The 19,654-nt window shown below is 47.5% G+C and overlaps 1 protein-coding gene across 1 annotated transcript in view; it reads right to left on the bottom strand.

Moving 5' to 3' along the window:
• Positions 1 to 710: 710 nt before the first annotated feature.
• GARS1 (glycyl-tRNA synthetase 1) overlaps positions 711 to 19,654 on the bottom strand; it is a 32,238-nt gene continuing 13,294 nt past the window's right edge. The window contains exons 7-17 of the mRNA XM_040964583.1: positions 16,620 to 16,765; positions 15,792 to 15,941; positions 13,100 to 13,262; positions 12,385 to 12,549; positions 11,575 to 11,682; positions 10,510 to 10,655; positions 7,322 to 7,407; positions 6,406 to 6,515; positions 2,965 to 3,058; positions 2,168 to 2,358; positions 711 to 1,007 (exon numbers count right to left, since the gene is read on the bottom strand). Of these exons, the coding sequence (XP_040820517.1) occupies positions 882 to 1,007; positions 2,168 to 2,358; positions 2,965 to 3,058; positions 6,406 to 6,515; positions 7,322 to 7,407; positions 10,510 to 10,655; positions 11,575 to 11,682; positions 12,385 to 12,549; positions 13,100 to 13,262; positions 15,792 to 15,941; positions 16,620 to 16,765 (1,485 nt within the window). The 3' untranslated portion in view covers positions 711 to 881. The remainder of the gene's footprint in view (positions 1,008 to 2,167; positions 2,359 to 2,964; positions 3,059 to 6,405; positions 6,516 to 7,321; positions 7,408 to 10,509; positions 10,656 to 11,574; positions 11,683 to 12,384; positions 12,550 to 13,099; positions 13,263 to 15,791; positions 15,942 to 16,619; positions 16,766 to 19,654) is intronic.

Below are 19,654 nucleotides of genomic sequence, written 5' to 3' on the forward strand. Positions count from 1 at the left end.
TAGCTCACTATAGTTTCATACCTATAGTCACACCAATCACAAAACAGACCCTGGCTCTGATCACAGCATGCAGACTCCACGGGCTGAGCCTCTCCACTTAGGGAACCACCTTTTGCTTGGGATACATCACAGCAAGTGGACTTGCTGCACGGAACAGAGCTGGCCCAGCTGCCTGCCTCGAGTCATGGATCGCATTGGACAGAAGAGGTGTTCTCATAGGAGGAAGCGTGCACTGCCTCCTGGGGGAAGCGTGCAGAGAAAGGGAGGGTTGGCTGGTTTCACATCCAGTCTGTAATCTATGGGGGATGCATTTGCCAGTTGCAATCCTTTTATGAGCCAATGCAGTTACACCGTGGACTGAACACACTTCTGTTAACAAGCTAAGAACGGATGAGGTTGTGCTGCCCACCCAGGGAAGTACCTGCTGAGAAAGAGAGTAAACCTGTCAGTGGGAAGATGGGCTGAGATAGAGGCGAGCACAAGAACCATAATAAGGAGCAGCCCAGACCAGGCCGGGGAATGGTACCCACTGGCATACATTTGGCACAGGCCAGGGGCAAACCAGGCTTGGCCAGTTCATACCCCCCCACTGGCAAACCTCTACAGTGTGCAAACTCCACTTCTGTCCAGCTCGTATTTTAAAAAGAAAAAACACATTAACAATAGTGGGAGAAACAGTTGAAAACACAGGCAAATGGAAGACCAGCTTGTTCCGAATTCCTCCGACTTTAATTATGGGGTAGGATCAGGCAGCCACTGAGGATGAAACGCAGTCCTGGGCAATCACAACGCTGTTTAATTTTTTCTTTTTTTGCAAAGTGGACATAAGAGGTGTTTTCTTCTTGTTTAGCACAAGCAGTAAAAAGTTGTGAGAAGTGTTCTCATTCCTCAATCGTGTCTTTTTTGCCAGTCTCTTGCCCTTCAAAGAGGGGATACCTGGCCTCCACGTCAGCCCACGTGATGCTGCCGTTGGCCAGATCGCGAACCACCGTGGGCAGTTCAGAGACCTGGGGTGGAAGAAAGAGAAGGCCTAGGTCAGTCTGCTACCTTGGGTTTTCTAGAAGACGATTCACTGAACTCGGGAAACTGTACTTCCACACAGAGCCGAAACAGCTCTACTTGCTGGGAAGGCCCTTGGCCAGTGGAGCTCCCCAGAGCATATCTCGGTGTTCCAGTCTCCAGGTGGCTCCTGCTCTTTGCCCAGCCTCCCCTGGGGGCCCTCACTGGCTCCCCTGGATGATTCAATTTCGCCACTGCCAAGCCTCCCTACCTGTTACCAATCTCCACCTCACTGGAGGTACACTCACACATGCTGAGTTCGAGATAACACACTTCAGGAAGGGTGCCAGGGGAGCATGGGGACATGGACAGCCCACCCAGCAGTGGCTGTGGTGGCCTCCCTCTGCAGGCCCCAGGGGCTGGAGCAGAGGTTCTAACAAGTTCCTAGGTGCCCGGGGATGGCACTTTGGATGTAGGTCCAGAGTTTCCAGGCAGGGTTGGGAAAAACAAGCCAGAAAGCCGTGATTTCCAAATGACAAACTCCTCTGGGAAGCAGCAGGCTTCTGCTTTCTCCCGGTTACTCCACCTCTGTCTGGAGCCAATCACAGAACTGGCACGCCAGACAAATGTGCTCAGAGCTTACAGGTGAGCTGAGCCGGACAGGAACCTTCAACAGGCCTTGCTGTCCCTCTTCTTACCCCCCACTTTAGATTCCTTCGCACTCTAGTATAAGTCAAGTCGCTGGAAGATGAATCACAATTTTGAATAGATTCACTGGAACCCATGTCCACACCCATGTATACGTTTCTATAGATATGGGATGAGGAAGAAAAATGTCTCGGTCCCCAAAGCCTGCCATTAAAACTATGGCAACAACCTCTTGGGATGATGTTTCTCTTGCCCTGTAAACAAACAACTATAAAAACAAAACTTCCAGGGAACATGCTCAGAGCAATTCATAGAGCTGTGAAATATTAGACGTGCTAATGGATATTTTCATAATTAAGCCAAAGGGATTTGAATGTCTGGGGTCTGTCTGATACAAAACTAACATTAGAAATAAATAAGCTAAAGGAAAAGGAGCACAAAGACATCAAAATCCAACTCAGAACCGTAAGAAGCAGTGCCCACTGCCGAGACAGGAAATGCCAGGGTGAAGGTCGGGTACCTCTGCTCTTATCTGCCGCATGGAGTCACGGTCCCTCAGGGTGGCGGTGTGTGGGGTCTTGTTGACTGTGTCGAAGTCGATGGTGATGCCGAAAGCCACACCGATCTCATCGGTCCTGGCATAGCGTCTCCCGATGGACCCGGAGGAATCGTCCACTTTGTGAGACACGCCATTCCTGGTCAGGGCTTCCGCTACCCAAAACACAAGAGGAAGATTACAAATGGAAAACAAAGAAGTCCCCAGTGTCATCTACATGCTTTTGTGCCTGTCTAAGGCTGTTCAAAAAATTATAAAAAGGGACCCTGGCAAGGGTCCCCACAAATCCTAGCTGCTGGAAAAAAGGAAAAATCTCCAAAGTTAAACCAATCCCTTGCTGAAGCTCAGATCTTCCCTCACTGTCCACGGATACGGCCGCAGGGGACTGGACCGAGTCGGTGCCCAGGGCAGGCACCTGAGTGACCCTCTGCCCAGTGCAGTCTCCATGCTTCCCTGCACTGCTGTGCATTCGGCAGCAGAAGGCCCACAAGGACAGCACCCCCATTCAGCAGCTACAGATCAATATAAGCCCCACCCCCTTCCCAGAACTCTGATGGAAATCTTTAAACTTGACTTTGGGGTCCTGTCATGATTCCTCAGTCACACCGTGAGCAGGCCCACTGTCCTGGCTGCAAAGGCTAAAACCCCTTAGAACCACTCGTTATTCAACCTATATTTTTGCTAAAATCAATGACGTATTTCCTAAAATTTGGTCTATTTGATGATGTTCCCATGGCGATTAGGCAATTGGATTTGCTTACATAACTCCTTGACAAACGGCATGAACTCCTGGTTCTGGCTCAGTGGAAGGACGGAGCATTTGAATGGAGCGACGACAGCGGGGAAACTGAAGAACTGGGTGGAGATAAGAACAAAGAAGACACAAAGCATGTCAGCTTGGAAACACGCAAATGTTCATGCACAGACCAAAGGCCACCGCCCACTGGGCGTCCACGCACATTTTGATTAGGCTGCATACGTGGGATGAAGAGTGGTGTGACAAAGGAGAAGCACAGCAGCTCTGCAATCAGACACTTTGAATGGGGGCCCATTTGATGAACCCCTCTCTTTTGACCCTCACTTTATCAACCCCTACTTTGCTTACCTCACAGGCCTGTTCCCAAAAAAAAGTCAAATAGGGGGAAAGTGGTATGTGTGTGTATAAGATGGGAACTTTGTGTTTCCCCACAAAAGCCCCACTTCTTCCTGTAGTGAGCACCCCAAGGACCTGCCCCCAATGTACTCAATAAAAAGGGGCGGTACCAAACCCAAATACCAGCCAGTCCTCCAGGGGATGGATCGACACTCTGGGACTGAGCAGGACAAAAGGGCATCATTTCCCCACAGTCTATACCCAAAGGACAGAGGCTTAAAAACCAAAGGGTGTTCTCTCCATCCACACGGAAACACAGGCCTCCCCGCCAGGCCACAGCTTGTTGTTGCAACAGTTTCTGAGTCACTCAGGAATGAGAGAAAACCAGGCTATCTGTAGAAGGCAAAACAGTCTGCCAATTTCAGTTGCAAACATGTCTGCTCCTAGGAAGGGCTGAAGGGAAGGCCATGGAATTTGGAATAAATCTGCTCTAAGAAATAACGCGTGACACAGGTCCCAACCGAACTCCAGTTAGCAGTGAATAGCTCATTGGTACGCCGCCCCCACCACGGCCACCTGCACCACAGAATGCGTGCGGCTCTTTCCCTCATCCATGCTGTGATAATTCTATTTCAAGAGAAGCAGCAACCTGCTTTACAGGAAATAGCACCTGAAATTTCACTAGCAATGTTTTTATATCAAATTGAAAAGATGAGACTGAAAGACAAGATGCTAATAAGTTAGAAGCATTTTTGGCTTCCCATGGCCTAATCAAATTTCTCTTCATGATGGCAACCCACAAAATCCATGAAACACTGTGACTAATTTAAGCTTGTTTAGCTTCTAGGGAACTCCTATTAACTGTTTAAGTACATCAGTACTGTTAGAATCAAAGGAACAGCTAACAAGCTTTTCAAAAAAAACTTTTTAGAAAAATAAGCAGCAAAAATTTGAGGCGGACTTGACACCTAAGAAGAGTGATCGGCCTGCCTGTACACCATCATCCCCGGAAAGAGCCAAGCTTGAAGTTGGCATGTGTGTTTCCGGCCCAGGTTCTAACTGTATGCTGAAGGATCTAAGAGCTGCTGCCCCAGAGTTGGGAAATGGAGACGCAACTTCAGGGCAGCAATTACAATGATCACGTTATTGGCTACATGTTACGATGGTGTGGTTCCTGGCTGAGACGCCCATGTCCCACATGGTGGTGTTTGGTTTGATGCTGACCTCTGGCAATGGGGCTGTCTCCCATCACCAACCTAGACTGACTTGTGGATTCTTGGCTTTGGCCTCACCCAGCCCCAGCCATTGTGGATAAAGAATTAAAAATGAAACACTTGGTGTCAAGAATTTACCAGGTTCATTCTTCAAGGTTAAATGGCCCAGGAAGAACCACGGAGCTGACCCCCACCATTAGTCACACACTCAAGGTTTAGAGTGGTTGGGCTCAGCACATGTCTCGGCTGCTTCACTTCCCATCCAGCTCCCTACTTATGGCCTGGGAAAGCAATAGAGGATGGCCAAAGTCTTGCCTGCACCCGCGTGGGAGACCAAGAAGAGCTTGGCTTCAGCTCAGCTCAGCTCTGGCTGTTGCAGCCACATGGGGAGTGAATCAGTGAATGGAAGTGCTTTCTTTTTGTCTCTCCTTCTTCCTATAAATCTGCCCTCTCAATAAAAAACAAACAAATAAATAATCAATCAAGTGGTCAAGTAGGTGAGGCTTTTTCCTTCTTACTGATAAATTGTTTTCTTCAAATACAGGACACTTGATTTTAGCAAAAAGGCTGTGAAGCTATGAGGCTATTTCCTTCAATTAATTTGATATCCACAATGCTTCCTTCCAGATCATGCTTTGGATTGATGTTCCTAGAAATTTGTGCTTACAAATTAAAGCAGTAAATTTTCTTCAGGAAGACAGGAAGTGAGGAAGACACAGTAAGGCGGGACAGGGAGACAGGGCAGAAGGTCCAGGAGGCATGGCTCAGAGGGGGAGACGGAGCGGAGGGCCCCGGTAGGCTCAGAGGGGGAGACAGAGCGGAGGGCCCCGGCAGGCTCAGAGGGGGAGACGGAGCGGAGGGCCCCGGCAGGCTCAGAGGGGGAGACAGAGCAGAGGGCCCAGGAGGCATGGCTCAAAGGGGGAGACGGAGCGGAGGGCCCAGGAGGCATGGCTCAGAGAGGGAGTTGTAGCGGAGGACCCCGGCAGGCTCAGAGGTATCAGCTCTCTGCAGCAGGGCTGGGACACCTGGGAAGGCAACACCACTTGGTTCAGGATGTGTGAGATGCCCACACTGAAAGCATTTGGAGCTCTTACTTTAAAAAACACGCACACAGATCCCAGGGGCTGGGACACATGGCTCAGCACCTTAGGAACTGACACCTTTACAACCCAGAGGACTGCAGACATTTCGTGTGATTTGAGAGGACTCCCTTCCACACCTCCTCAGGGTAGAGGCGCAGTTTGGTTATTTGGCTTCTTTTTTGTTTCTGTTCCCCAACCCAAAGATTTGATTGTTATTTATTTGTAAGGCCGAGCAATGGAGAGACAGAGCAAGAGGGATCTTCCATCTAGTCACTCGCCAAAGGGCCACAGCAGTTGGGGCTAGGCCAGGATAGAGCAAGGAGACAAGAGCCTTTTCTGGGTCTCTCACTTGGGTGCAGGGACCCAAACACCTGGGCTATCCTCTGCTGTTTTCCCAGGCACATCAGCAGGGAGCTGGATCAGAAGTAAAATAGCCAGGCTTGAACTGGTGCCTGTTTGGGATGCCAGCGTCACAGGCAGTGGCAGAATGCTGGCCTCTGTTTGGCTTCTACAAGTTCATCGTACCCGTCCCGGCTTTTCTAAAAAACTGAAAGTGTGTCCAGAAAGTTCCATTCCTTCCACTGATGATACAGGAAGCTCCTAAAAAGTAACAGCTTCTGTACAGAGAACACGGGACAATGAAAACAGCAGCCTCTAGAGTCACACACTTCCTAAAGCTGAATAACATGACACAAGTTCTGCCTTGGAAACCGGCGAGGATGACTGTCCATGTCCCTGGTAGGTCACGGTCAATAGCAAGTGATCGGCGTCTTGCCCACGGTCCAGCTTCTCACACTGCACGGGAGCACTCACCGTTCGCTGCTCGTCTCCCTCCCGCACGTGGAAGGTGTGCTCCAGCACGGTGTACATGATCCTGCCCAGGCCGAAGGAGGGCTCGATGACACTTGGAACGACTTCTTCCACTGTGGGGGAGATGGAAAGTCAGCCCCGTTCTCTCAAACACCACGTGATGCATGGCCGACCCTTTCCACCGCTCACAGCACTAAAAACACCCGTTCCAGGTGAACTGCGATCTCACAGCTCAGGACAAAGAAATCAGAACATTCCTAAAAGCTGTTTGCTGTTAAGAAACAGGACACCTCGTGAGAGGAAGCTACTTCACCAAATGAATGCTTGATTTACCTAGCACAAAAATGAACTGGAGAATTGCCTGAGCAATTCTTCCCCAGTTGGCCAGCCACACCGTCTGGGCCGCCTGCCTTGCCCACCCAAGAGGCATAGAAACAACACAGAGCTACTGTTTCATCTGCGTAAAGGATAGTATTTTAGAAGCATGGCCAAGGCATGCCTCCATTCACTCAAGTCCCAGGGAAGCCGAGCTCTGATGCAGCCCTATGACATCAGCTCCGAGGCCCCGTGGCACGAGGGAGCCCCCGTGGCACGAGTGAGCCCCCACTCGACCCAGCGCTGCTCAGGGAAGGGCTAAGTTCTCTCTTCTGCCTAAGAAGTGAAAGGACTTCTTAACAAGGAAGGAGGAATTTTTAATCAAAGAAGAGCCTTCCCGTATGCCTGAAGCCATGGGAAATAGAAAGGTGCTGCGATGAATTATTTTCCAGGAGGAGAAAGGATGGTAAGAAGCAAAGAAAGGTGCCAAGTGTCTCAAACATGGGCCAGATTTGCAGCTGTGAGAGTAACAGTATTCTTCTTCCACACTTCCTGTGCAACGGTTGTATCAAAAAATGGTTTCCTGCCATTTTTACAAACTTACCATGTAGTGTTTTCTGGAATCTCTTTACACTGACCATGTCTTTTGTTAACTGAAAAGTTTTCCCTTCAGTTTCGATAGTGAATTCCCTACAAAACAAAACATCCAAAATAGGTGTTGGTTAAAACATGCACCCAGCCTTGTGCCTTGATTTTTAAAGAAGTTTTCTAGATTGCTAAATTGTTTTCCATTTCAAGTACAATACAATTTGGGCGACTGCCTAGAAATAATAGCTAAAATCCACATTATTTCAACATGAACAATAAATTATGCATTAATCTAATGACAGCATTAAACAGGGTTCTGGGAAAGAGTCCAAAAATGTGACTTAGTTTAATAAAATTCCGGGACTTAACCAAAACCCTTTGGTTTTGAGATCCATGTTAAATGGAAAACAATTTTTAAGGCATTCTATGCTCAAATGACAGGCATCTTGTCAGGCTTCTCCCCCTCGGCAAACAGACCCAACAAACACTGCAAAGAACCAACTGTGTCATCTCCCAGAATTTTAAAACTCCCACTCAACTTCAACAGAAATTGATACTTGTGTTGATGAAGATTAGCTTTAACAACTTTGAAAATGATATCCCCCACTGGACCACTGACACCCTCACGTCCCGAGATAGGCCCGTTCAGGTTCAGGTTCAGGTTCCAAGCCCTCATCCTGCAGAAAGCATCTCAAATAAAAGCCGGATTTGAACTTTTTTGGGAAGAGTTAAATTTAGGTTCTCTGGCTGTGGCTCAGGGCTGGGAAAGAGCGCCATCGTGTGGCTGTTCTTGAAACTGTTTAGTCGGTGGCACATGTTGGTATATATTGTTCCAAGCTGCCAGTGATAAATCTCACGTCTCCTCTGAATGGTTTTCCTGTGTGTGTGTGTCTGTATGCATTAAAGGTACCATCTGGGGGCTGGCATTAACTGCTCCTGGAGATGCCTGCATCCCAGACGAGTGCTGGTACAAGTTCTGGATGCTGTTTCTGATCCAGGGTCCTGTCAAAGTGCCTGGGAAAGCAGTGGAAGATGGTCCAATTGCTTAAGACCCTCCTCCTACATGGGACGCCTGTATGGAGCTTGTCTTTGGCATGGCCTGGTCCAGGGCACTGCAGCCAGTTACGGAGCGAACCAGCAGATGAAGCTCTCTCTGCCTTTCAAGTACATAAATAAACCATTAAAACCCAGAAAAGCTCCAACATATACAGCATCATAAGCATTTTATCTGAGCACAGCACAGTGTAGAATAAAATATTTAAAAAGCTGCTTAAGAGCTGCAATTAACATGGAAGCAATCATAATTTGAGAAAACGGCAAATTCCTTTTTGTGTGTGTGAATAAGACATCTAATTAGCAGCAAAATTATGTCCATTTTAATGGGTTTGGATGTCATTTTAGCATACATTTATGTTAATTCTGGAAGACCAGAAATGTTTTAACATTTTCCTACAGAGTAGATAACAGTAATTTCAGTTTGTGAACGCTCACCTTACTGATAGGCGCGTCTCTATAAATGCAAGGATGCAGGCAGCCACCCCGGCCCAGCGCTCCAAGGGGCTTCTGCCCCACTCCCAGTCAATCCTCCATCTGCCTCCATCCCTACACTCTGCCTTCACAGACTCGGTGCGTCCAGCTTCTTCCACGTGGCCTAAAGCTGCTACCACAGTTGGTATTTACGTTCTGCAAGGGGCCAGACGTAAAATGTTTCACGATTTGCAGGCCATATGTGGTCTCAAATTCCTGGGAGGTTTTTGAAAATACATTAATTATTTTACTTAACTAGAGAGAACTCTCCCATCTGCTAGTTCGTTCCCCAAATGGCCACAGTGGCCGGGGCTTGGCTGAGACTGTGCTGAGGTCAGGAGCCCAGGCCCTTGGGTCATCCTTGGCTGCTTTCCCAGGTGAAGTAGCAGGGAGCTGGGTAGCAAGTATGGCAGCTGGGATTCGAACCCACACTCACTTGGGATGTCAGCATCACAGGCAGATGCTTAACCTGCTAATGTCACAGTGCTGGCCCCTCAAAGGAACTTTTAAAAATGTGTACTCCAGCTATCAGACTATTCCATAAAAGGCAGTTAGGTTGACTGGGTAGTGTCTTTATCTTTTAAATTCTATTGACTGTTGCCCACTTGCTACATTAGATACAGAGAGAAAGGTGTAGAAATCTCCAACCCACGGCAAGTTTTGTGTTTTCCTTCAATCTGCCAAGTATCTTTTGGATAATGAAGATACTTGGAGGCTACGCCTTTGCGATGAGCTGACCCCGCTATCAGCATGATTCATTCCCAGTCACTGTTCTTGCTCTCAAGTTTGATAGTAATACACTGTCTGGCACTAACTTTTAATTAGCCTTTGTACAGGAAAAAGCTCTCTGATACTCACCATGACAATGCTTCACCTGCATAATGCCATTTAATTGGGTTTTGAGGTTTTGAGCAAGTCTGACAATCAGCAGCCATTAGTCCCAGCGTTTAGATCATTATATTTAACATGACTGCTAATTGCACTGATTTTCCATTTGTTCTTTGCTCCTTTTCCTCTGCTGTTTTCTTCAGGAATATTTTACTATCCCATCACATCTCCAATCCCAGTACTGGTTGAGTAATTACACTCCTTTGCCTTGGCCTTTTTCCTAGTGATTGTGCTACAATCTATTCTGTGCTTTTTTTTTTTTTTTTCAACTTTTCACAGCCTACCTTGTAACAGAATCACACTGCTTCACTGGCATGTTCACAACCCTTTTATCCCCAGTTCTTTGTGTCACATTTTCCGGCTTTCTCATTTGTATTGTAATTTCATACTGTTTACCAAACATTGTGGAAGTTACACTGTTAGTGCTAGACGTTGCTGTATTCCTTTGAAGATGTTTTGTTGCTTTTTTATTTGTATTTTACTATTACATGGGGGTATTGGAAACCACCAAAAAAGACTTGAGCAGAAGATATGTGGATTCAAATCCTTTCTCAGTCGTTGTCTTGAGTGAGCTGCCTCATCTAGGAGAGCTTCTAGAAAAGTATAAAAGTCTTATAATCCATTTCTAAACTTATGTCTGGGCTATCACGTCAAAAATCCCCGCCAAGAGGAGACAGTGCTCACTCACAAGAACAGGTCCTGAAGAAACAGACGTCCCCGGAACTGTCAGAACTGGGTAGACAGGCTGCCTCGGAGGGAGCCCCATAAAGGTAGCACCCCAAACCTTACCCCTTCTCGTGCAGCAGCGCCTCCATTTCCGAGACGTAGCACTCATCACAGGCAGAGAGGTACTCCATCACCAGCTTGGCCTCCTTCTTGTATGCCTTCCCTATGGCTCCTTTGTTGGGTTCAAACTGGACGACATTGATGGTTTTGTAGGAAGTAGTCAAGGAATCCACAAATGGAGCATCACCATAGTGCTTCCGGTGAAAGCCACCCCCAGCTGGCCTGGGTCCCCAGCAGCACCCCAGACTCTGCTTACATCTCCCCACCACTCATCAACAGACACGCTCCAGCTATGCTGAGATAGAAGGGCTTTTTGCTATCCATCAATGTAATCCCATCCAGAGCCTACAAAAGTTCTGGTAACAATTTCTTCATTATTAAAATCCCTAATACAATAACATCTATTTCTTTTTAAAAATTATTTTTGAATTTTTATATGAAAGCCAGTGTTAGAGACACACACACACACAACATCTCCCAAACACTAGTTAACTCTCCAAAAGGCTGTAAATGCCAGAGCTGGACAGATCTGAAGCCAGGAGCTTCTTCCAAGTCTCCCAGTTGGTTACAGTGGCCCAAGGACATGAGCCATTCTCTGCTTCCCTCCCAGGCCATAGGCAGGGAGCTAGACTGGAAGTGCAGCCAGAGCCCACGTGGGATGCCAGTGCTGTGAGTGGAGGCCTAGTTCATCACAGCACAGTGCCAGCCCTCCAAGTCTCCTGTCACTAACCTGGCTCTAGCTAAGAAACCAGCTCACAACTTCACTGCTTGATCAAATGAAACTTCTACCATGCTGATTCATCTGTCAACTGAGCAAAGCTATTATTTCACTTACCATAAAATGGAAGGAATTCCTCTGATACTCTTTACTGAAGAAGCATGCTGGGCAGGTACACATGTGTACATTGGAAATGGCAGAGAAAAATGGCAGGCAAGAAGCCATACAATGAGTGAACAGGCTTAAGGAGTGGTCCCACAACATCCAAAACATCCCCACAAATCCCCAGGCAAAACACGGAGCTGGCCTCGCACTCCAGCTGCTGACACTCCAGACCACCGGAAGGATATGGGCTCTTTGAGCGGCTTCTCGGCCACCAGTGGGACTTTGGTGGCTCGCGCGTGACAGGTGAGGTCATAACAGGAACGATCGGCACAGCCCACAATCTCAATCCAGCCCTAGGAGGATGGGACAGATGAAAGCACAACGACTTAGCTCACAAACGCGGACTCTAACTCCTCCGAACCTGCATCCAGTGTTCTCAGCGCATGCACTGGGAGTGGTTTTATGATGAATTCATACTATGCACAAAATAGTCTTGTTTCCCAGACAGACATCTGCCATGTGGCAAGTGTGGGGTGAACCAGTGTATTCTAGCAACCTGAGTAACTTGCAGTTCTTGCTCAGCTTCGTTAGCAGGATTCAAGAGGAGCTGGGCAGGACCCACGAGTGCTCAGCTAAAGTGCCTACTGCTCTCACCGCTAGGCACTAGTGGAAGGACTGAACGCACGCCTTGGTGATCAGACAGCGCTATCTGGGCCTCATTCACTTCCTCTGCTGAGCCAAAGCAAAGCAAGTGAAGAGTGGGTGAAGATGAAGTCACCAGAGATTTAAACACCAATATTACAAAAGCTCTCTGGACTCCGCACGCTCTGCTACCAGAGTAACTTCCTTTATCTGACCCCATCACCATTCCTAACTCGCAGAGTGCAGTCAGTAACACTGCCCCCCTCTCCCGTCTCCATCTACCTAGGGTCTGGGCACAGAGTAGTCTCGGCCTTTCGGGAAGGCACAGCACATGCAGAAGGCCATTCTGATAATGACGCTCCTAAGGCTCACACTGTGGGGACACGTGGCCCAAGCCGGCCTGCTCCACTCACGTAGGATGTTTTGGATTCGGCGTCCCAGCAGTCACAGGCATAGTGGGCCATCTCGTTCTCCATGTGCTGGCGGAAGCGGAGCTTCTCCGGGGACACACCGACTTTGGTGAGGTAGAGGTAGATGCGGCCAATGAAATAGCCCAACACGGAGTTGTTAATCACGCCCTGAGGACACCAGAAGGCAAACAGGAGGCAACATTTTATGCTTTTCATCAAAGCAAGGGACTGTTGTCCATCACTCATTCCTGTTCCCCTCAAAATTCCAAATACAAAGTACACTATTTTTTTGCTGGCTCCTGGCTTCGGATCTACTCGGCTCTGGCCACTGTGGCCACTTGGGGAAAGAACCTGCATATGGAAGATGTTTCTCTCTGTCGCTTCTTCTCTGTAAACCTGCCTTTCCAATTCAACAAAACAAAACAAAAAGCTATCCCCTGAGCAACTTGGGGATTCAAGTTTCAAGTTAAAAAAATGGAATCAGACACATCTCAAACCAAGACTTATTTTCCTAGTGCTCTGCTAAACAAATTTTCTAGTGAGGGCTCAAAAATTGTGATATTTGGACAATATTCTCCCACTGTAACACTACTGTAGGATAAATTCTGGATTAAAACAAGTATGATCTTAATAAGAGATAAAATGGCTGCTCAAATGACACACCGCGTTGTCCTCTGCGCACAGAGTTAGTGCCCCCCACTCGCGGCTGGCGCCCCACCTGCTCAACAGCGTCCCCCAGGCGCATCTTCCGAGCAGACTGACCGCTGACTTGGGCCTTCGCTGAGTACAAACACAGGGAGAGGTCGGCTACATTCTGGAACTTGGGGTGGTCCTTCTCATTGGGGTCTACAAAGTGCTCGATTTCTGCCATTGTGAATTCCCTGAAAGCAAACAGAGAGGGGATAAGGCCCACCTGCTCAGGCACACCAAGCATAAAGACCGCTGCTTCCAACGCACTGGGAAACCAGGGGCCCACAAGACTGCTGGACACACAGGGAACCGGCTGCCCAAGGGAACAGCCAAAAACATTTCCATTTAGGTTTATTATCTTTAGGCATATTAACAAAAAACCTTTGCACTTGCTGTTTACGCACACTCAAACTTCTCCCAAACACTGGCTCTGTTTATCTAGAGCCTATCCACAATGATAACCTTTAATGGAAAACAATTTGTGAAAAGTAGATTATTTTTAAAATTAGGAAAGCACAAACTAATCTCTCTCACACACACACACGATACTGACTAATGACATTCAAGTAAAGCTTTTTCTTGGCGGCATTAGCACGCCTGTGCACATTCTACACTAAATGAAGCTCCTGATATTTATTTTTAACAAAAATGGGAAATTAAAAGTGAATTAAAACGGCTCTCTCTTTGATAGCGGCTTGATTACTTCTTTATGATGGCCTTGAATGAGTAAATGACTGATAATGGCATCAGACAGCTGGTTTCTCTGCAGCAGGAGCTTCTTAAATGAAGTGTTACTCAAGGCCAAGGACAGCGGGCCTGCAGTGAAGGAGCTGACATCAAGTTGACTGCATGACGCATCAACATGTACAGAGTAATGACTTCCCAAAGAGAGTTCTCTGAACTGCAATTTAGCAGCTATTGGCGGGGGAAATGGTTTAAGTTAATTTTATGAGTCAAAATCAAATCTCTCTTACAAAAAATTACACTGACTGGTGCACTTCCATGATTATTTCAGATATTTTTGAAGGAATGAAAAATTGCTTCCGTAAGTCCTAAAAGCACAGGAATGCACTGCATCGAGCTTGTATTTTTCGAGCTTAGATTTTAATGATGGCTTACTGGGTCCCACGCACCTAGGTTTTAATGGTCACTCAACAATCAGCAAACATTTCCTGTGCACACAAAAATGTCAGCGGTGTGTCCTGACTTAGCTCATCACACTCAGCAACTGAATCTCGGCCACTTCGGGCAGGTGAATAAACGAAAGGCCCTGCCCAGAATCTCCAAACAGCTGCAGCCAACGGCCTCCCATCTCTTCTGTCGGGAAACCCCAGCTTGGAGACTCCAGGAAGTAACAGTGAGCTGTGGAGCTGTGGAGCTGACGTGTGCCATGAGAGGTGGTAAAGAGGTGAGGTGATGGACCACGTCAATGAGCCTGACTTGACTTTCATCCCATAACAGATACACACCTCAAAACATCACGTGGCTGACTAATATGCAGGCTAAGCGCACCCTTGCATCCTGTAACAGAACGTCTTGGAAAGGGGTCCTGGCTTCCCTTCTCATCCAGTGTCCTGCTAATGCCCACCCTGGGAGGCAACAGATGATGGTGCCCCAAGTCCCTGCCACCTCTGTGGGAAACAAATCCATAGAGGACACTAAGGTGACAACCAAGGAACAACCTCTAGAAACAATCTGTCCCTGGGCTGTTAACCAGTGAGCCTGGGATCCCCCTCGGCTTTGGCCTGGCTCTGGCCGACACTTCCGTCCCACAGGCCTGAGGCTTCTCATCTCCCCATAGCTGCTCCAACCCATGGGAAACCTCTCCACTATGCGGCGGCAGATGAGGTTAGTCTTACACACCCTCCTTCGGGCTGGGCAAGCCTGCCAAGGTAGACACAACCACGACAGAGGACACTGGCCTGGAAGCTGAGAAGTCTCCCTGCTAGGACTCCTGGTAGGAGTTGGATCACTTTGTGTCCTCTGCGCTAGGCTAGCTTCTCCTGCCATGACTCCTCTCTCTCCTCCCCAACCTGCAGCTTCAAGCTGGGTTGGGGCACAGAGGCAGCGTGGGCCAGCAAGCTCAGGCAGGCCTTCTGGGCTCCTGGATGTAGCCGCAGTGTCTGGCTTAGGCTATGACCCACAACTGTGTCTGCAGGGAGACAGAGCAGAGGACATGGATCGGGGGGCGGGAGGGAGACACGGGCCGGGAGAACATGTTTACAGTGTGGCCACACAATCCACTTGCACATGGAATGCATCACACCAAGAGATGGCAATGGCAAGGAAACGTCTAAGAGAAAGAGCTTCAGTCCTACACAGCTAAGTCAGAGTCCGCTTCTCAAGCCTAGTGGAACCCAACAGCACTGTGCATACTGCCTTCACATCCTCCTCTGGACACAGGAGACTAAACAGGGTATTAAAAGAGACAAAAGTGGGTGTTTGCCTTAGAGTAGGAGACAGGCTTGCTAGCTGGCCTTCCCGGAACCTCCAAATTCCAAAAGTCATGTGACCAGAACAGCAACTTCTTAACATGCCCTCACCCGACACCCAGCAAGGTCACGTGCTGCCATCACCATGGTCACCCCACCCCAGCCCCACGCTCATTCCACACCGCCTGCCTCTGCAAACGGCAACTGTTAAAACACCCTTCCGGAGAAGACCAGAAGCAACCCGTAACCAGGACCGCCTGCTGGAAATGGGGGACACGGGGTCGGTACCTGACGCGGATCAGACCAGATCGAGGGGAGATCTCGTTTCTGAAAGAATTTCCGATCTGTGCAGCTGCAAAAGGCAACTTCCCCTGGTTGAATTCCAAAAGTCGTTTGAAATTCAGGAAAATCCCTTGTGCCGTTTCTGGCCTCAAGTACCTATAAAGATAAGTCAGACGGTTGCTACAAAGGAGCAATTGCAGTTTTCCAACAGACACAAATCCTAAATATACCACTTCTACAACAAGGCTTTTCAGGCCCTTAAAATAAAGTTATAGAAATAGATGTTGCCTTTATTAGGAAACATTTTGTAATAAGTACTAAAGGATGTATTCAATGGGGTGGACAGCGTGGTACTGCATATTAAGCAACCTGTGTGAGAGCCAGAGTCCCAGAGGCATCACTTCCGGCACAGCTCCCTGCTAGTGAACCTGGGAAAGCAGAATATGGTCCAAGGGCTGGGACACCTGCCACCTACGTGAGTTACCCAGACGGAGTCCCTGGCTCCTGGCTTCAGTACTACGCAGCCCAGCCATTGTGGGAGTGAAACAGCAAATAGAAAATTGATCTCCCTTTCTCTTCTGCTCCCAAACTCTAACTGCCTTTCAAGTAAATAAATTAAATCCAGTGGTAAGAACACGGTATCAGTCATGGTACCAGCAGGACCGACTCAATCTGGTATCAAAATAATTCTGTAACTAGGAGATATCATGGCCATGGATTCCACATTTATTTTTTTAAGCCAAAATAATGATAATAACAATAATATCACCACTCTAAAAAAGACAGATTAGATAAAGGCACAGTTAGAAGAAATAAATGGAAAGGGATACATACCCAGGCATGTTTCCCCCAGGCCCAATGAAGGTCTGAAACATTAAGTTAAAGGGCACGGGAGCAGACAGGTCATTTCCAGTTGTGGGGGATTTTACATTATAGTTCACAAAAAGATCTCCAAGTTCCTGTAGTCCGTAGTTATCAAGCTGAAGAATATGTTAGGAAGATAGTTAGTATAAAAGAATGAGAGAAAAGAAAGCATAAAATAAAGTATACCAGCCACACTATTCTTACAACTCACACAAAATTTAAGAATATCAGAATCAGGGGCCAGGCGCAGTAGCCTAGTGGCTAAAGTCCTTGCCTTGCATTCGCCAGGATCCCTTACGGGTGCTGGTTTTAATCCTGGCAGCCCCGCTTCCCATCCAGCTCCCTGCTTGTGGCCTGGGAAAGCAGTTCAGGACAGCCCAGGGTGCTGGGACCCTGCACCCGCGTGGGAGACACGGAAGAGGCTTTGGGCTGCTGCCTTCGGATAGGTGCAGCTCCAGCTGTTGAGGCCTCTTGCGGAGTGAATCAACGAATGGAAGATTTTCCTGTCTGTCTCTCCTCCTCTCTATGTATCTGACTTTACAATAAAAATTAAAATAAATCTTAAAAAAAAAAAGACTATCAGAATCAACCTAATCTTCAGGAAATCCACGTTACAACTGTTACACACTTGCCATGCATCAATAGACATGGAGTCCCTTCCTGGGACAGCAGTAAAACTCACACACACACCAGCTCAGAATCAAAGACACAACAAACACCTTTGCTCAAGTCTAATTGTTAACCAGGTGGCAACCATCTAATCATCTAAGTTTTTAAGCTGAATTCCACCACTCGGAACAGATCCCTGGGTCGGGCGCCCTCTGCTGTTCAGTAAGGAGCTGTGCACCTCACTGTCCTTGCTGGAGTGGAGCACGCATGATGGGTACTGTCCGTGCCGTACACTGATGACCAACGGTGAACCCTGTAAAATGATGGACACCCTCCGGCTCTGGAATTTCACATAATGACAAGCCTTCTAAACAGTAAAAAATACTTAAAACTTTCGAAACAAATTTTCTGGCAGAAACAAAAGAATTCACTAAACTGACTCATGGTCTTAAGAATCGAGAGCTTGGAGTCAGAAAGTATCTCCCAGGTTGAGATATACATATGGATTGTGTCACTCAAGATTAAATTGTTACGTAACCTGCAACTCTCAAGTCTGCTTACCTGTGAAATGGAGAGAACAGAATCCATCTCACTATGTAGATAAAAACACCTGGAGAACCTAGCACGGGGCGTACCTACTTAAGGTGATAAATATCACAGCTATCTGCCGCCCTCAAAAATTCAACAGGCATTTCCACTGCCCAGAAAGGTAATCCAAAGGCCAGTTAGCACAGCAGGTCGGTCGCTGCTTGGGATGCTTGGCCTCAAGCACTAGCTCCACTCCACTCCCAGCCCAGCTTCCTGTTCACATGCGCCCTGAGAGGCAGCCAGTCCTTGGATCCCGGCAACATGTGGCAGATCTCTTTGGAGTCTTAGGCTCCTGCCTTTGGTCTAACCCAGCTTGTTGCAGACACTTGGGGAGGCAAACAATGGACTGAAGATCTCCCTATATTGGACTTTCTGATTTGCAAATAAATTTTATTTTGAATATTTAGTTATTTGAAATCAGAATTCTGCAATATGGGAAGACATTTTCTATCCCCAGATGTTCACAACAGCCAGGATTGGACCAGGCCATGCAGGTCTCCCACGTGGCCAGCAGGGGCTCCAGCATTTGGGCCATAATCTATTGCTTTTCCTGGGCCTTTAACAGGGAGCTGGATTGGAGGTGGAGCGACTGAGACACAAGCTGGTGCCTCCACGGGATGCTGCTGTTACAAGCAATGGCTTTAACTGCTATGTCACAATGCTAACCTCAACGAATAAATACATTTAAAGACAAAAATAAATAAGTGAACTACATCATCCATTCACATTAACCACATGAAAAAAGTTTGTTTTAAATTAAGAGTTCCAGCTCTATTTCTAAAGAATTCCTGGGGGAAATACCTAAGATATCACACTTCATACCATTACCCAGGGGATTATTGGATCCATGTAGACAGTATCGCTGGGACCTCCAAGATAGGAATACCCCAGATCTGAGCCACACTGCCTTTCCAAGGAAAGAGTCCAGGGAGCAGCACTCTCCCCCAGGCTAAGCCAAGAATACATCCTGCTGTTTAGGAGAAGATAGAATGAAAAAAGAATTCAGGCAGAAAATGATCCTGAGGAGAGAGATGGGAGTGAAAACCCCACAGAAAGAGATTAGGCAATGGCTAACCAAATTACAGCTGCATTTACCTTTTGACCTAGCAATATCATTTCTGGAAATCAATTCCAAAGATATAATATCAAAAATATGAAAAGATACAAGCACAGGGCTATTTAGTGAAGCACCATCGCTCACAATGAAGATGGGAACCAGCCCCAGTGCCCACCGGGGGAACTGGTTCTGTCACCTGTATCCACAAAACGCAGAAACTTAGTAGCTCTGAAACAACTCGACACACTGCCACAGGGTAACCTCTGGGATATTGTGCTACATAGAAAGACTGCAGTGGAGAAAAGTATGCAGGGGACTCAACCACTCACCTGGAAAGGATGGTATGCAAACATATGGCTTTTAAAAAAAGATTTAATTTTTATTGCAAAGTCAGATATACAGAAAGAAGAAGAGACAGAGTGGAAGATCTTCAGACTGATGATTTACTACCCAACCGTCTGCAATGGCTGCAGATCAGCTGATCCGAAGTCAGGAGCCAGGAGTCTCCTCCAGGTCTCCCACGCGGGTGCAGGGGCCCAAAGCTTTGGGCCGTCCTCTATTGCTCTCCCAGGCCTCAGGCAGGGAAAGGGAGCTGGATGGGAAGTGGGACCATCGGGATTAGAACCTGTACCCATATGGGATCCTGGTGTGTTGAAGGCAAGGACTTTAGCCACTAGGCCACCATGTTGGACCCTATATGTAGTATTTTTAAAATATTTGTTCACATATATTTTTTTAAGAAACTTACTTT

Source organism: Ochotona curzoniae, unplaced genomic scaffold (genome assembly GCF_017591425.1).
Source record: "Ochotona curzoniae isolate NIBS_2020 unplaced genomic scaffold, NIBS_Ocur_1.0 scaffold_3835, whole genome shotgun sequence".
NCBI lineage: Eukaryota > Metazoa > Chordata > Mammalia > Lagomorpha > Ochotonidae > Ochotona > Ochotona curzoniae.